This window comes from Bos grunniens, chromosome 8 (assembly GCF_055505025.1).
Source record: "Bos grunniens cultivar Pamir isolate PY7600 chromosome 8, Bosgru_T2T1.0, whole genome shotgun sequence".
Classification (NCBI taxonomy): Eukaryota; Metazoa; Chordata; class Mammalia; order Artiodactyla; family Bovidae; genus Bos; species Bos grunniens.
The window spans coordinates 76,777,195-76,796,181 of record NC_141172.1 but is presented as its reverse complement, the minus strand read 5'-3'; the positions used below and the strand labels follow the sequence as shown (position 1 = coordinate 76,796,181).

The window sequence follows — 18,987 nt, the reverse complement described above, 5'->3', positions numbered from 1 at the left end:
GCATACCCTTATGGCCTGGGCAGTTTCACGAGTGTTCTTAAAGTGAACACGAAGATTTGAACCTCTTGATTTGCATGATTTTGTGGGGTTTTCTGGGTCAAGTGAACAGCGCACCATTTTTAGGGGTCACCTCAGGCCGCTTACCGAAAAAGCCACAGTTATATTCTTTAAACAAGATAAGTGTTCATTGCACACCTCCTGTGTACCAGGTTCTATTCTAGATGGGGATGCAAAAGTGAATAGAGCAAGAGTCCCTCCTTCTAGAGTTTTTAATGCTACCTCAAATATATGGATGTTGCCATTAAAGGTTCTTTTTACTTAAGTAGCCCTCAAGTCAACACCAAGTTAAAATAACATGACTTGACACTTTGCACTTTCCTTTTGAATACATATTTTCCGTTAGCAATTCACCTCAGAGAGTCTTGGGATCAATTCTTTTTTATTTCTCAGCCATTTAAATTAAGGCTATGATATCTAACAAAGTACTCATTTTAACAAAACATTAATAGAACAAAACAATTAAGAATTTTCCTTTGTGATTATTATGAAATTAATAATTTCATAGGTTTATATCCTACTTTTAGTACTGATAGTAATTTTTATACTCAAAATCAACAAGAACCAGTCTCGTGGTAATCAATCTACTCAGCTTCTCTATTTCTTCATAATTCAGTCCTGGAAGATTGTAGGTATCTAGGAATTTATCCATTTCTTCTAGGTTATCCAATTTTTTGATTTATAATTATTGATCATAGTCCGTTATGATCCTTTGTATTTCTGTGGTTCAGATCAGTTCAGTTGCTCAGTCATATCCGACTCTTTGCTACCCCATGGTCTGCAGCACGCTGTGCCTCCCTGTCCATCACCAACTCCCAGCATTTACTCAAACTCATGTTCATTGAGTTGGTGATGCCATCCAACCATCTCATCTATCGTCCCCTTCTCCTCCCACCTTCAATCTTTCCCAGCATCAGAGTCTTTTCCAGTGAGTCAGTTCTTCGCATCAGGTAGGCACAGTATTGGAGTTTCAGCTTCAGCATCAGGCCTTCCAATGAATATTCAGGACTGATTACCTTTAGGATGAACTGCTTGGCTCTCCTTGCTGTCCAAGGGACTCTGAAGACTCTTCATACCACAGCATTTCTGTGGCATCACAATAAAAATTCAGAAACAAATTCTCTTTCCTTTCTGATTTTATCTCTTTTTTTCTTGCTGAGCCTGGCTAACTTGTCAATTTTATTTATCTTTTCAAAGAACCAGCTCTTAGTATTGATCTTTTCTGTTGTTTTCTTTTAGTCTCTATTTCATTTATTTCTACTCTGATCTTTATTATTTTCTTTTTTCTACTAACTCTTGGCTTTGCTTGTTCTTTTCCTAGTTTTTTTAGGTGTAATGTTAGAAGATTGTTTATTTGAGATTTTCATGTTTCTTGATGTAAGCCTGTATCACTGTCCACTTGCCTCTTAAAACTGCTTTTGCTGTGTCCCATAGATTTTGGACAGTTGTGTTTCCATTTTCATTTGTCTCAAGGTACTTTTGATTCTTTTCTTTGTTGACCTCTTGGTTGCTTAGTAGCACATTGTTTAGTCTTCATGTGTTTGTGTTTTTTCCCAATTTTCTTGAGATACCCAAAATTATTATTTTTCTAAGTAGGTTATAGCCAAAATTATTATTTTCCTATGGAGGTTATTATATTTGCCATATAAATCTATAGCTTAAGCCTTATTTGTGGATTTAGCAAAGATTATTTTTATGATTGAGATTAAAAGATTACATGAAGGATTATTTACAGTGTTTGTGAATTATCATGTCCTTTTTTGTTTTCCATGTTTCTTGTTGTGTAACTTTTTCTGCTGAAAGTACTGATAAGGAAAGGAAAGAACTTACTTAAGTTCAAAAGAAATTCTGATAGGCCAAGGACTGAAATAAGTTTCCCTTGTAGTTATAGAAATTTCTGTACCTTTGCCATATACATGCACAGCTGCGGATGCTCAAGATGACAAGGATGGTGGTAGGGAGAAGAAGGAGGGTGATAGTTAAGTGTCTACAAAGTGCTCTATACACACGAGATGTTTTATATGTATTATTTAATCATTATTTAATCCTTTGAAGTGTGTATTTTTACACGCTTACAAATGAGGAAACAGGTTTATGAAGGTAAAATAACTTACTCATCGTCATATAATTGTGATGATAAAAGTGGTTTTTGGTACACTAACAGTTCATACCATTTAAAAATATTGAAATACTTACTAGTTGTTTTATTGGTATAATGAAGTTATTTTAGTTTTTAAAACTTAAATTTGTATTAATTAAAAAATCTGAAATCTGTGTTCTTTGCCTTTAGATATATATATAGCATTATATGTTGTATTAATATTTTAATGCTAACAGAGTACACATTCCACATTTGAGCATCTGTGGAATAAGCACAAAAGACAATGACAACCTATCTCACTTGTAAATAAGATTGTCAGTACTTATACTGATGTTTTCAATATCATGTGGAAAAGACACTACAGTACTAATATTAACATTTTTGCTCCAATATTGCAATTACTGTCAAAAATAAGTGACAAAACCAGGGACCAAATTCAGGCTTGGGAAACTGCAGAGTCCTGTGGCATCCAAGCTAGTAGTACTCAAAGCAGTCCACTGCAGATTATTCATTATTGGTCTGCAGCGGGATAAAGGTAAATAGGAGCACAGCTTCCCTCATCAAAAAAAGTCTTGCATGGAAACACCATCAGCTGAATCTAATAATGACCTTCATGGTGCAGGCTGACCGCAGTCTGTGACTGGTACTGGTCCACAGACCACCCTTTGAATAACCCTGCTCCTAAGCTACAATGCGTCTGTGAATACTTAATTTAATTAAAACAAAATGTGTTTTTTTTCCCCCCAGCAGTTTATTGCCAAGATAAAAGAAATAATTAATTGTAATCTGCATAACTTACAAATAACCTCACCTTAACTTTATTTCATGTAAGATGTACTTAGTGCAATGCTAAAGTATTTAATACAAATCTGTTTGTTTGATCAAGATTAAATTGAAACACTGGTATTTTATATTAATATAGTAAGCTCTTCACAGATGTTCACAGATTTTTAGTGCTGTCTATGGATAACTTTTGCTAGAGAGCAAAAGCTTTACTTATGATAATTAAAATAATAATTATAATGGTTACTGTCTGGGAAAATGGTATAATTTCTGGTCATTTTAACTCAGGGATTAATGATTTAGGCTATAGCTGGATTTTAAATATGAGTACAATAGAATACTATGCAGTCATATAGAACAAATCTATGTGGAAAGACCTCTAAGATAAATTATATAGAAAAAAAAGGAGGTGGAGAATAGTCTACCTAGAATATATATACATAAAGTTATTTATATGCATATAAATTATTTCTTCAAGAATACTTAAGAAATTGGTAATTTTGTTTCAGGAAGCAGGACAGGTAGATTAGAGTCTTTTTAAATATAAGTTCAGTTTTGTATTGTTTTAATTTTTATTATGTACATAAAGTATTTTTAAATTAAAACACTCAAAAAAAGAAGCAGCAATGTTGGTTTTGTTCTATTTGTCTGCCAGCACCAGGAAGGTTCATCATTCTTTACATCTTGTGAAAATTATGATAGTTGACTGATTGTAAAAGTAGAAATATAGAAAACAATTGTGAAACTGTCAAGAATAAATTAAAATCTAGGAAGAAATGCCAACATGTGTAATTTTTTTTTGTAGAAATATCAAGTATATTAATAAGAAATGCATACAAGTTTGACTATCACGTTTCACATATTGCAAATATATATACACAAATAGATGATAGAAATCCCTTAAAATTGTTGAAATAAATTTCAAAGTAAAAATAATGTAACTGATATGAAATATTCAAAGATTATAAAAAACTGTTTAAAGGCATTTTTCACATTTTAATTGAATATTTTTTAAATTAAAAAAATAATTTTAATTCATTTTATTTTATTTTTTTTCTTTGTTTCTTTTTTTTTTAATTTTATTTTATTTTTAAACTTTACAGTATTGTATTGGTTTTGCCAAATATCGAAATGACATGTGTAATTAAATGATAAGTTTTAAGTTCACTGGAAGGATATGAGAAATGCAATTTTTTATTTTTAAATATTCCATGTGATCCAGGTCTTACAGAAGAAGCATCAAAATAGTAAGAAATTGGCATCACTGTCAATCCAAAATGAGAAACGTGCTAATGAACTAGAGCAGAATGTAGATCACATGAAATATCAAAAGGTACAGCTGCAAAAAAGACTTCGAGAAGAAAACGAAAAAAGGAAACAACTGGATGCAGAAATTAAGCGGGATCAACAAAAAATCAAAGTAATATTGTCATACTTTCCTGCTAAGCATAATATGAAATGTTCAACGGCTCAGAGCTAATGAAACCAAGGTCTTGATTCAGTTGGCTTGTGAGGTATCTAACCTTGGCCTGTCCTTGGCTGCCGTTCCCATTCACCTTAAAACTTTGTTGATCTACATAGTAAAAGCTATTTATTGAATTCTGAGTACTGTCTTGAAGGCTTTGACTTCACAAAAGAAAATGCAATGATAATTTCTCTAACTAGGACCTTAACTTCAGTTGAGGCTGTCAAAAACATCAATTTATGAAGCTGACTTTCTAAAAAATATCTAACATTTGACTAGGATTTCCCATTTTCAAAGTGCTTTGACATGCCTTGTCCAGGTGTCAGCATAGGAAAAAGTACAAGGTAAAAATGATGGTACCATTTCATTCCTAGTGTGCAGAAAAGTGATCAGACCTGTGTGCCTAGCAGTTGTAGGCTGGGAGGAACTAGTGGTATCAGCCCAGGCTCTGGAGCTTGGCTGGTGTGTGTTCAAATCCCAACTCTCTCATTCTTGGCTGGACCATTTATTGGGAAAATCACTTACCCTCTCTGTGTCTGTTAATTCTTAAATATCCTTATCATACTTGCCTCAGTAGGGCTCTTCTGAAGAAAAGGAGGCTGATAATAATCATAATAACAACAATAACGAACACTTATCTAGCACTGTGTATCAGGCTCTGTTCTATTGAAATGTTAAGCCGAACCAAAGGTTTGGGACGTAATTGGAGGTTTCCTAGATTTTAAACTTAGGAAAGTAACATATTCTCAGACCTTAGAAAAAAGAATGACAGAATTTAGACACGGAAGGGAACTTAAAGAGCATTTAAGCCAAGTTACTGATTCTTTATTTTTTTTTTTAAACACTTTTATTGAGATATACTTCACATATCATACAGTTTACCAATGTAAAGTGTATAGTTCAGTGAGTTTTGGTATATTACATTATTGATTTTTATAAACTGTGGTAAAATATAATATGAAATTGAACATTTTTACCTTGTTTAAGCATATAATTCAATGGCATTAATTACATTCACAGTGTTGTGCAACCATCGTCCCTTATCTTTTTTTAAACCTTTTCATCACCTTCAGTAACCATTAAGCAGTGAGTCCTTTTCCCCCTCTTTCCCCCAGCACCTGGTAATCTTAATCTACTTCTGTATTTATGAATTTGCCTATTCTCAACATCTTATAAAAGTGAAATCATACAATATCTGTCCTGTGTCTGGCTTATTTCATTTAGCATAAAGTTTTCAAGGTTCAGCCATGTTGTAGTATATATCAGAACTTCATTCCTTTTTATGACTGGGTAATATTCCATTACATGCATATACAACATTTTTTTTCTACGTTTATCTGATAGACACGTGGGTTGTTTCTACCTTTTGGCTGTTGAATAGTGCTGTGATAAACATTGGCATAGAAGTAACTGTTCAAGTCCCTGCTTTCAATTTGGACTTGAAATACCTTGATGTGGAATTGCTGGGTCATATGCTAATTCTGTGCTTAGCTTTTTCAGAAACTACCAACTGTTTCTGATAGTGACAGCACCATTTTACATTCTTACCAACAATGTTTGAGGGGTCTGACTTCTCATCTTCATCAACACTTGTTATTTTCTGTTTCTTTTTTGTTATAGTCATCCAAGTACATGTGAAGTGGAATGTCATTATGATTTTGATTTGCATTTCCATATTGACTAATGATATTGAGCATCTTTTCATGTGTTTATCGGCCATTTGTATATCTTTTTTGGAGAAAAGTCTTTTGAAGTTGTCTTTTTTCATTGGATTGTCTTTTGTTACTGAGTTGTGGGAATTCACTCTATTCTGGACGTTAAACTTTGATACATGACTTCCAAATATGTTTTTTCCATTCTGTAGATTATCTTTGCATTTTCTTGATAATATTCTTTGATGTGCCAAAGTTTTACATTTTTATGATGTTCCAGTTCATCTGTTTCCTTTTTTTCACTTGCGCTTTTAGTGTCATATCTAAGAATTCATTTCCAGATCTAAGGTCATAAGGACTTACCCACCCCGTGTTGTCTTCTGGAGTTTTATGGTTTTAGCTCTTGTGTTTAGGTCCTTGGGCCATTTTGAGTTAATTTTTGTATGTGGTGTGAGGTAGGGGACCACCTTCATTCTTTTGCATGTGGAAATCCAGCACCATCTACTGAAAGACAATTATTTTTCTGTTGAATGGACTTGGTACCCTTGTCAAAAATCAGTTGACGATAGATCTATGAATTTGTTTCTAAACATTCAGTTCTATTCCATTTGTTTCTGTGTCTGTCCTTGTGCCAGTACACACTGTTTTGTTTACAGTAGCTTTGCAGTAGATTTTGAAATTGGGAATTAAGTCCTCCAACTTTGTACTTTTCCAGCATTGTTTTGGCTATTCGGACCTTTGCAATTCCATATGAATTTAAGGGTCAGCTTTTCCATTTTGGGAAAAAAGTCATTGGAATTTTGATACGGATTGTGTTGACTGTGTAGGTCTCAAGAGTAGTATTGGCATCATGGCAATATTAAGTTTTCTTATCCAGGAGCATGGGGTGTATTTTTTTATTTTTAATATTTTCTCCATTTTATTTATTTATTTATTTCATTTTCTGGCTATGCTGAGTCTTAATTGCTCTGGAGTTTTTTCTGTAGTTGTGGTAAGTGAAGGGCTACTCTTCATTGCAGTGAGCGGGCATCTCATTGCGGTGGCTTCTCTTATTGGGGAGCAGGGCTCTTGGCACAAGGGCTTCATTAGTCGCAATGCTTGGGCTCAGTTGTTGTAGTTTCTGGGATCTAGAACACAGGCTCAGTAGTTGTTCTGCAGGGGCTTCGTTGCTCCACAGCATGTCAGATCTTCCTGAATTGGGAATTGAACCTGTGTCTACTGCACTGGCAGGTGGACTCTACCACCCAGCCATGGGAGAAGCCTGGGGTGGTCTTTTCATTTCTTCTTTAATTTCTTTCATAGTATTTTAAAATTTTTAGTGTGCTAGTCTTTTACCTTCTTGGTTAAATTTATTCCCAGATATTTTATTCTTTTAGATGTTACTGTAAATGGAATTGCTTTCTTAATACTCTTGAGTTACTCCTTCTTAATATTGTGATAATTATTATTTATAGAAAATAAATAAAATTTATTATTTATCTTCATTCAATACTGTGCTAAGCACTTACATGCTTTATCTCATTTATGTCTTTGTCTGTTCCTATATTTCCAGCTTTTCTTTTTCTGCTAGATTCTTTCTTTAAACAGCTTAGATTTTTCTCATCTGAAAATTATTCTTCATCAACTTTATACTTCTGTCTCTCTCTCTTCTTCTCTTTATAACCAAACTGCTTGGAAAAGTTTACTATATTTGATTCTGTTTCTTTTCTTTTCATTTGTTCTCTTGTCTTCTCCAGCCTGGTTTCTGGGTCTTGGCTGTACCATTCACTTCAAAGCTCTTGAGAAGAACATCAGTGCTCTCTCTGTGACTGAAGTCCTTAACATTGCATTCAACATAGTTAAGTACTTCCTCCATCTTGAGATATTTTCCCCTTTGCATTTGTGAAGTTATATTTACCTTGTTTTTCTTCTCTGATTGCTTGTTCTTTGTCTTTGCTAGCTTATCCTACACTATCATTTCTTTACTTACGGGAATTACTCCAGACTCTAGCCTATGTCCTCTTTATTTTCCATACTTTGGCCTGGGTGTCTCTTTTCCCATGACTACAGTTTAACTCTGACAACTCCCAGGTTTAATCCTTAATACCAGATTTACCATTAGAGCTATGGATTCACACATCCAACCATTGGCATCTTTATTGGGTTGTCTTATAGGTGATCCACACAGTCAAAGGCTTTGGCTTAGTCAATAAAGCAGAAGTAGATGTTTTTCTGGAACTCTCTTGCTTTTTCGATGATCCAGTGGACGTTGGCAATTTGATCTCTGGTTCCTCTGCCTTTTCTAAATCCAGCTTGAACATCTGGAAGTTCACGGTTCACGTACTGTTGAAACCTGGCCTGGAGAATTTTGAGCATTACTTTGCTAGTGTGTGAGATGAGTGCAATTGTGCAGTAGTTTGAGCATTCTTCGGCATTGCTATTCTTTAGGATTGGAATGAAAACTGACCTTTTCCAGTCCTGTGGTCACTGCTGAGCTTTCCAAATTTGCTGGCATATTGAGTACAGCACTTTCACAGCCTCATCTTTTAGGATTTGAAATAGTTCAGCTGGAATTCCATCACCTCCACTAGCTTTGTTCATAGTGATGCTTCGTAAGGCCCACTTGACTTTGCATTCCAGGATGTCTGGCTCTAGGTGAGTGATCATACCATTGTGATTATCTGGGTCATGAAGATCTTTTATGTATAGTTCTTGTGTGTATTCATCCACCTCTTCTTAATACTTAATACCAAAGCCTTTGATTGTGTGGATCACAACAAACTGTGGAAAATTCTTTAAGAGATGGGAATACCAGACCACCTGACCTGCCTCCTGAGAAATCTGTATGCAGGTCAAGAAGCAAGTTAGAACTGCACATGGAACAACAGACTGTTTCTAAATTGGGAAAGGAGTATGTCAAGGGTGTATATTGTCACCCTGCTTATTTAACTTATATGCAGAGTACATCATGAGAAATGCTGGACTGGATGAAGCACAAACTGGAATCAAGATTGCCAGGAGAAATATCAATAACCTCACATATGTAGATGACACCACCCTTATGGCAGAAAGCAAAGAAGAACTAAAGAGCCCCTTGATGAAAGTGAAAGAGGAGAGTGAAAAAGTTGGCTTAAAGCTCAACATTCAGAAAACTAAGATCATGGCATCTGGTCCCATCACTTCATGGCAAATAGATGGGGAAACAGTGGAAACAGTGGCAGACTTTATTTTGGGGGGCTCCAAAATCACTGCAGATGGTGATTGCAGCCATGAAATTAAAAGACACTTCTTGGAAGGAAAGTTATGACCAACTTGGACAGCATATTAAAAAGGAGAGACATTACTTTGCCAACAAAGGTCTGTCTAGTCAAAGCTGTGGTTTTTCCGGTGGTCATGTATGGATATGAGAGTTGGACTACAAAGAAAGCTGAGCACTGAAGAACTGATACTTTTGAACTGTGGTGTTGGAAAGGACTCTTGAGAGTCCTTGGACAGCAAGGAGATCCATCAAGTCCATCCTAAAGGAAGTCAGTCCTGAATATTCATTGGAAGGACTGATGATGACGCTGAAACTCCAATACTCTGGCCACCTGATGTGAAGAACTGACTCTGGGAAAGACCCTGATGCTGGGAAAGATTGAAGGTGGGAGGAGAAGGGGACGACAGAGGATGAGATGGTTGGATGGCATCACCAACTCAATGGATGTGAGTTTGAGTAAACTCCGGGAGTTGGTGATGAACAGGGAGGCCTTGTGTGCTGCAGTCTATGTGGTCACAAAGAGTCGGACACGACTGAGCAACTGACCTGACTGACTTATAGGTGAATTCAGGATCTTTCTTATCTCCTCACTACTCTTCCTCCCTGCTCCCTTAATGGGGGGGAAGTAAAGTTTTCCAGTGTACTTTACATGACATTTCAGTGCATTCAGTTGAGTAGACTAGAAATTTATCAATCGTTCTTGACTGTGTCGTCTTCCTCCTTACCCATATCCAGTGAACCAAAAAGCTGTACAGGCTGAATCTTCTGATGTCAGTTCTTGTTTCATTGCCAACAGCCTGGTCTGTGTGTTGCGGTCCTTCCTCCAGTCTGAGGAGCAGGCCCACCTCTTAGTCCTGTGGTCTTTGGGTCTCAGCTTCTCATCTCTCATGAACCCTGGCTTAAACCAACAAGACATAGCACTCTCTAAATCTTTGTTTAGGGAAAAGAAAGAAGCTTTTGAGTAGAACACATAGTCTGCTGAAATGCAACTCTTCTGGTAACTAAAACTTAGCACTTTCTTATCTGGGGTAATTTTGTTTCTTCTAGCCATCTCTCTCACTATTCCAGGAAAAGAAACAGTCTTCCCTGAAGATATATTGAAATTTCTATTACTTCATGCAAAAACAGCATCTGCTCAGAGTCCTAAGGGACATCTTGTTTGCTGTTATGGAACTAGCTTTCTAACATTTCATTTTTCACTTGACTAAACCATTTCCAGTGAATACTAGGACTTCTGCATAGGTTCTTCTTAGAGCAGCAGTTCTTAACTGAAATAGTAAAGAAAAGATATGGGAACCCCTGAAATTGTGGATCAGTGTGTGATATGGGACTTTTACTTCTCTAAGCACCAATTTCCTCATCTGTAAAATGGGATTTATAATGGTATCTGTTTCATAGGATTATTGTGAGGGTTAAATGGGATAATTAAATAGATGTGAAAAGCATAGCACAGTACCTGGTAGACAGCTATTTTAATATTATGTTAGGGATTACAATATATGGTAAAGGTAATAATTTCTAGAGCAACATACAGAAGAGGGGATTAGATCACCTGTTACATACTTTGAAAGCATGTGTAGAAAAACGAATAGTAGAGAGTCAGCCTTGGTATAAGGTGCCTTTATTTCAGCATCCTAAAGTCACCGTGACTGTGACAGGAGCTGAATTACAACTGTGAACAAGCAATAGGGAAGCATGAAAAATTAATGGTTAGTAAATATAAGAGGGTCTAAATTCACTCATAATTCAACTCAAGTGGGCATAGAAAATTTCTTTATTGAATCTATAGTAGCCTCGTGTTCTTTATGACACTCCTCCCACCCTGCCCAGCCCAATCCATGTCATAATAATTGCTGGAAATATCATAGGAACTAACCACATATTCAATCTGTTCAAACCTTATTCTGATAGTTTAGACATTTCCTTCAAATAATTCTCAGTTCTCTTGAATAAGAATATTCCATTTTTTCCTCCCCATGCTTCTCGAATATAGGCTCCAGTGTATGTGGTGTTCCATTGTGCAGCTTTATTGCATCACATGGAGTTGAGGAGGAGGGACTCCCTGAGTTTCACTTGGTTCTTTCCTGTGACTGGCTGGAATCTGCTCTCCCTTGTCCACCTTTCCCTCCTGGCCCCTGGTGTGAAGCCAGTATAGTCTACACACTGGTCTCACTTTCAGTGTAGAGTGTGGAGGAGCTCTGGCTTCATCTCTTTTCCCTAGTTGTCCTCAACTCATAATCCTCATTCTCCAAGTGCAAGGAGTCCAATTAGTTGCTGTTCCCTGATCATAGTTCTGTTCTTTCAGCAAGACTGCATGGACCTATGGTGGGTATGAAGCCTCTGCACTGCAGTCCCCATTCTCTCTGCCCTCAGTGACACGTTTACTTATCATCCCCTTCCTAGGTCAAAACTCAAGAGTAAAACTGGGATACACATATTTCTTACTCTCTTTTTCCTCTTTTCGGCCATTTCCAGACCTGGAAAATGGTAGACTTCCCTTTTACTTCCTTTTTTTCAGTACTTCCAAAATTCCCTATGGAAAAGGTACAATTTGGGGGTCTTCCCTGGTAACTCAGATGGTAAAGAATCTGCCTGCAATGCAGGAAACTCAGATTTGATCACTGGGTGGGGAAGATCCCCTGGAGAAAGGAATGGCAACCCACTCCAGTATTCTTGCCTGGGAAGTTCCATGGACAGAGAAGCCTGGTGAGCTATAGTCCATGGGGTTGCAAAGAGTTGGACAGAACTGAGCAACTAACACACACACACACACACACACACACACAAGGTACAATTTTCATTTTATTATGAATTTGTCAGAGCCCAAGACCTTTGTAAAACAAGAAATAGTAGAAAAATGAAATAAAAATTAAAATATACAATAAGTCTATCTTTTAATTATTAGATTCAATAGACATAAAATTATTCTGTTAAATTGTTGTAAAAGGTTCTAAACACTTACTTTTAATTTCTGTACTTATCCATCATGGACCAGTAAGAAATAGCAGTGCAGACCAGCCCACTTTGAGTTCATGGCTTCCTTCCAGATTCTTGCTAAGCTTTGGTGGTGGACAGTAACATCGTCTCTAAACCCCAGTAGAACACATGGGCCCTCTTGACTTGACTCTTAAGATGTGAATGGAAACTGAAGGAATTTGGAAAATACTCTGCAGAGGACCATGATCAGTCTTGAAAGACTATTCTCATGCTGAAAAATCTGAGTTTTGAATGCTGGAACCTGAGTATTACTTTTCTTTTTACATTTCTCCTGTGATAAATTCTAATATCCCTGTTGCAGATGGGTACCTTGGGTGGACTCACTGAAGGTAATGAACTCAGAAAGGCAAGAGAAAAGTGGATTTATAATTTTCATACTCTTACCCTTGTTACTCTCATTTGTAACACAGGCGAAAAATGAAAAAAAATACCTAGCTTTTCTGATTTTTGCTGTGAGATTTTATTGCTTGAATGGCTAACATTATTTTCTTCCTTAATAGCCCCAAGCTTCATCTACTTGTTTTCTTTCTCTTTGCAACTAGGAAAGTAAATATTAAAATGATTATCTGCATAAATACTTATTGATGGCCATGTAGTAAAAGCAATAAGGTGATTTAAATTCCTGTTTTCTATAGGAACTACAGTTAAAAACAGAACAGAAAGATCTAAAACTGAAAGCTGAGGACCTTGATGCATTTAAGATGAAAAGGAGAAAAGGTTCGTTTGGAAGTATAGACCAACTCCAGGTTTGTCGATTCTATTTAGTGTTTCCTGGTTTCTTTTCCATGTGATGATTGTCTAAGTAGAGGTAAAAAGAGGTGGACTCTAAATAAAATCTTCAAACACTAAACTTTGCTGCTGGAGTACAAAATTTCTAATATTTCTCCTGAAACTTTTCTGTTATTAAAAAGTAATTTCTCATCTAGAAATGCGCTGTACTTTTGAATTTATTTTTAATTGAAGGATAATTGCTTTACAGTATTGTGTTGGTTTCTACCCAACATCAACATGAATGCTGTATTCTTACTTCAGTAGAAATGAGTTTATTTGAATGTTGTGAAATGTAAACATGAAAACTAGATTATGTTTATCCTTATGTCAAGACTGGTTTATTCCCTTGGAAACAGATACATTTCTAAAGATAAGAGCTCTCTTCTACTCAAACACAACCAAATTGTATATGCACAATATGTAATATATTAAAAAGCTGTTGTCTTAATGCCACATTTAAAAAATGAAATTCATAAATTAATATTAAAGTTCAAAGAAACAATTTTATGTAAATTAGGAATGGCAGTACTAAAAGTCTTAAAAATTACTGTACTTAAAACTAGAATTACCCTCAAATGCAAACGCATCCACCTAATTCTGAAAAAATTATTTGCTCTTCTTAAATCTTATATATTAATATTTTAACAGTAGGATTTAGGACATGCATGTATTCTCAGTTATTTTACTAGTGCTTTTTAGAAATTAGTTAAAGAGCTTTCTCTCTGACATGCCTGGTAATAATATTTCTGGGTGGAAGGGTATGTGGAGGAGTAGAAGAGGTAGGAAAGCATAGAATAGTTAGCGCAGCTTTACAAAACGTTAAGAATCTAAATTTAAATGAATACAATAATAGGTTCTTACAGCCTGCATTGACTTTGTTGGGTTAAAAATAATAATAAGCAAACAGAAAGCTTCCTGCTTTTTTTTTTAACCTTCCTGCTTTTTAGTGTTCTAAAACAACATTTTCCAGAATTTGACTCTAAATAAGATTATAAATTAATCAATATGACTATCCAAAAAGCTTATAATAGGACCTTGTTTTGATATGAAACTCTTTTATAAGAAGAAAGTATTTAAAATTGGCACTGTGTGGTAGGACTATTTACTGTAAGAGAGAAGAGACAAAGTAAGACATTTTCAGAAAACTTACTAAGATACTGTGAATTGCACGGATCATAACTTTATTATCTCCGGGGCAGGAAAATTCACTCATTTATTATTGTTTCTCTAAAACACCTATTACGTTAGCAGACTGCTACCCAATCCTCAAGGGCTTCCCTGGACCTGGCGGGCTACAGTCCATGGGGACGCAGAGTGTCCAACGCGACTGAGTGACTAAGCACAGCACAGCACCCAGTCCTCAAAGCACAGCTGAAGTATTGCCTACTCTGAGGCAGGCATTGATGTTACTTCCATTTCTCAGACAGAACCAATCCCTTTCTCCATTTTTGCATACATATACCTAGGAGTTAGCTGTATATAATAACATTTATTATCAACAGTCATCATTTTTTGGTTTCTCTTTGATTGGAATGGAGCTTACAGAAGATCTCTTACTTAACTTTCAAACCCCACTCAGTCAAGAAATGTTTGTAGAATATGTTTTAGTTGCTAGTCTTCATAGGGTCTCATGTGTGGAGTTTCTAAGATATAACTGGATATAACAAAACTAAAGTATTTCTATCGTTGTTCTGGGATATCCTTACTGTTCTAGTGATTGTAGAGCTGCTATTTTAGGGTTTAGTATTATTCACATGCGCTGTTGCTTATAGGACCATACTATCTAAGTCTGGATGAAAAACTACAGAGCTCTGGACTCTGGATCTCACTTTGCCTTGGCCACTTTGCTCATTTTTTCTCGTGCATATTCACTGTCTTATTGTCTTAATATAGGTTTCTGGGAACAGGTTTTTTTTTTTTTTATCAAGTTTGAGAAGAACTGGAAAATAGTACTATATTGATTTGTTTTTTTTGTTATTTAGGAAGCATTGCTTCATTACTCTGTCGCAGTGCAGATGGGCACTTGGTAGAGTCCATCTTGGACAGTTATTCCATTCACATTTTTGTTTGTACTTATTTCTAGGTACCCTTAGCTTAAGATAATACTGAGAGGCTTGTTTTGGAAATCTTTACAGCTCAATTTATTTTGTAATTATTTGATGTTGACAGGTTATAATGCAGAGTAGATTTTCATGCCTTATCACCTATGTCTTTCCACTATGGCTATTCATTTATTCACCTCATTGGTTAATTGAATCAGAAATTCATTCAGTCATTCATATAACGTTTTATTGAAAGTCAATCATGGGCAAGGCAGTATAGCAGGCACTGGGGCTAGAGAAGCAAAAAGCTTTGTCCCTGCAGTCAGGCAAGGAGCTCATTCATTAGTGCTGAGATGGAGGTAAGCACCTCTGGAACAGACAAGATTTCCAGCATGTTCTCAGAATTGACTGTCAGTATATATAAAGAAAATTGTCAGCCTTAAAAATCCCAGACTCAAGCATTTTCAAGGAATAAATTTTAACTCCTTATAAAACAACACAGGAAGATGTTAACTTAGAACCACTTACTTCTTGACAATTTTGGACAGACACTATTTTGTTATTCTCGCTGTTCATTTAAGGTGTTTAGTCAGTCTGAAGTTATATTATTACCATATAAATTTTATGGTGAAGAAAAACAAATTGTAACATTTCTTTGGATTTTTAATTTAGAAATTGGATAAGCAAAAGAAATGGTTAGATGAAGAAGTAGAGAAAGTTCTGAACCAACGCCAAGAATTAGAGGAGCTGGAAGAAGACTTAAAGAAACGGGAGGCCATAGTTTCAAAGAAGGAGGCCCTGTTACAGGAGAAGAGCCACCTGGAAAGTAAGAAGTTGCGATCTAGTCAGGTATTCTATTTAATACGCTCTTTGACTCTGGTTGTAAGCCATAAATTGATATTTATTTTTCTATAAGGTAAATCAAACCACTGTGAAGTTAGAAACCAAAAGAAAACTTTTCTGGTTTTCAGTGTATTTGGCTTATTAGTGCTTACTTAATGACCATCAGTAAAATCTATTGCAGTTTTGAAGTAAAATGTTCAGTGTTCTACCAAGTATGAGTTATCTATTATTAACTTTTGGTGGTATTTAAAAAATTGTAGTGTGTTATACATAACATAAAATTTACCATTTTGACCATTTTAAAGTGTACAACTCAGCAGCATTAATTACATTCAGTGTTTACAACCATCACTGTTATCTATTTCCAAACTTTTTATTATCCCAAACAGAAACTATGTAACCATTTAGAATAGTTTGCTTGCCATTTCCTATGGAAGCCTCTATTATTAGCCTTAATGGACATTTTAAAAATAATCTGTACCATTAGAGAGTGAACATTGGGTGAAGGTTGAGTGATCATTGGTAATGTGGAAGAATAGACTTGAAAATGATCTAACTATACTATTAATCACAATTCCTATAAAAGAAAGAAGACTTTGTATAATACAGATTTGTTTTTTTTTATACTTATAAAGAGTTGAGTATCTTTACAAAAATTTTTGTTGTAGGACTTGGGTTTTATGAGCCATTCAGATAAGTGGTTTTATGAAGGACTTTGCCTCAGTTTCAGGTTTTGAAAAATGACTGTAGAAGTATTATAAGGACCAGGAGAAGTTTTTTTGATAATAGCAGTAGCAATAATAGCGTCTGAAAATAAAGCTGACTTGCCCTAGACTTTAAGAAAACTTTCTCTACAAAGAGAAGGACAAATCCCATATGATATCACTTGTATGTGGGATCTAAAATGTGGCACAAATGAACCTGTTTTCAAAACAGAAACAGACTCATAGACTTGCGTTTGCCAAGGGAGAGTGGGGGAGGGAGAGGGATGGACTGGGAGCCTGGGGTTGGTACATCCCAGCTGTTACATTAGAATGGATAAACAACAAGATCCTAATGTGTAGCCCAGGGGACTATATTCAATATCCTGTGATAAACCATTATGGAATATATAAAAAACAATGTATATATGTATATAACTGAGTCACTTTGCTATACAGCAGAGATTGGCACAACATTGTAAATCAATTATACTTCAATTTTTAAAAATTGTAAAAAAAGACTTTCTGCGCAAACCTTTGCCTCCAGCTGACCTTGAGTCTGGGTCAGTCATGGAATCATGGAATAAGCTCTGCCTCTTTATTAAAAAAACCTGCCTTTCATCCAGCATAGATGTACCACTAGGTCTGGGGTGATGGTGACATGTTCTTAACTTCTCCACCTTACTGTAACATGTGGACAAGATCTGCACTTAGCTCTCCTCTGTCTTCTGTTTCCCAAACACGTCAAGATAGCTTTTAGCAGCAGGCTATTGGACACTGGGGTAGGGGCAGCCCTTCTAACCAGCCTAGTTGCTGTTGCTCCATCCAGGTAGCTTGTCCACACTGGCTGTCAGGGTCAGGTTTTAGATGCTGCCCCTCTCCCCACAAAAAAGAAAGATATAATGACAGCAAAGAGGATTTACAAATCAATGTATCAAGTGAATAAATAGAAGAAAATACCTGGGACCTTTATGATATGTTCTGTATCAAAAAAGAAAAAAGGACAAAAAGAAAGGAGTGAGAAGGAAACACTTATTCCTGAAATACATTTACTTTATGATGCAGGAAAAACAAAGAAAAGAAAATAGGTGTTTTCCAGTTTCAACGAGATGTAATATTTAGGAAGTAAGAACATACTGAGGTAAGCATAGAGTACAAATAAATGAAACCCACAGTAGATCATAGCAAAATTGATTCTTTGAAGATAGTTTTAATTAAACAGAAGAGAAACTTGAGACATATTTCAGGGTTCTGTTTGGACAAAGGATATTATAAAGGATAAAACAAAGCATATTACATATTTTTTCAGTATTTAAGAAATACTATAAGATGTGATCGTATGCATTTCAGACAAGAAACATAGTATAAAAAAGCCTATATTCAAGGCTTCCCTGGTGGCTCATTGGTAAAGAATCCACCTGCCAATGCAGTAGACACAGGTTCGATCCCTGGTCCAGGAAGATCCTACATGCTGTGGAGCACCTAAGCCTGTGTGCCACAACTATTGAACCTGTACCCCGTAGCCCACGAACTTCAACTTCTGCAGCCCACATGCTAAAGCCCATGCTCCACAACAAGAGAAGCCACCGCAGTGAGAAACCCGCACTCCACAACTAGAGTGGCCCGCTCTCACTACAACTAGAGGAAGGTCCATTAGCAATAAAGACCCAGCCCAGCCAAAAGTAAATTAAAAAAAAAGATTTATCTTAAAAAGTCTATATTCACACCATATACAAATAAAATGAATCAAAGACCTAAATATAAGTGCTAAAACTATAAACATCTTAGAAAGAAACATAAGTATAACTTTTTGTGACCTTAGGTTAAGCAGTGGTTTATTGAATATTACACCTAAAACACAAACAGAAAAAATTAGATAAATTGGACTTCATCAATTTTAAAAGCATTTGTAATATAAAGAACACCATTCAAAAAATGAAAAGATAACCCATAGAATGGGAGAAGGTGTTTGTACATCATTAAGTCTGTATTTAGAACAGATATAGAACTCTTTAAAAGCTCAGTAATAAAAAGGCAACCCAGTTTAAAAACGAGCAAAGGATTCAGATAGAAATTTCTCCAAAGATTTGCGAATGGCTGTTAAACACGTTGAAAGATGCTCAACATCATAGTCATCCTGAAAATGCAAATCAAAATTTAAATGAGATGCTGCTTCATACCCACTAGGATGACTATAATCAGAAAAATAATTTTAGTGAGGATGTGAAGGAATTGGAACTCTTACACATTGCTGGTGGGATTGTAAAATGGTGCAGTTACTTTGGATAAAATGTTGAACATAAAATGACCTAGCATCCACTCCTAGGTGTACATTCA

At 35.7% G+C, this 18,987-nt stretch overlaps 1 protein-coding gene across 33 annotated transcripts in view; it reads left to right on the top strand.

Moving 5' to 3' along the window:
• KIF27 (kinesin family member 27) overlaps positions 1-18,987 on the top strand; it is a 92,730-nt gene that overhangs the window by 51,225 nt on the left and 22,518 nt on the right. For 23 of the 33 annotated variants that reach the window (XR_015170144.1, XR_015170149.1, XR_015170145.1 and 20 more), the window contains 3 exons: positions 4,164-4,361; positions 12,929-13,039; positions 15,779-15,955. Coding sequence is in view for 21 of the 33 variants with exons in the window: in XM_086416810.1 (XP_086272936.1) it covers positions 4,164-4,361; positions 12,929-13,039; positions 15,779-15,955 (486 nt within the window). In the remaining 12 variants the exon portion in view is untranslated. Of the gene's footprint in view, positions 1-4,163; positions 4,456-12,928; positions 13,040-15,778; positions 15,956-18,987 lie in introns of all 33 variants that reach the window. The other 10 variants (XR_015170148.1, XR_015170141.1, XR_015170142.1 and 7 more) reach the window with 2 other exon arrangements.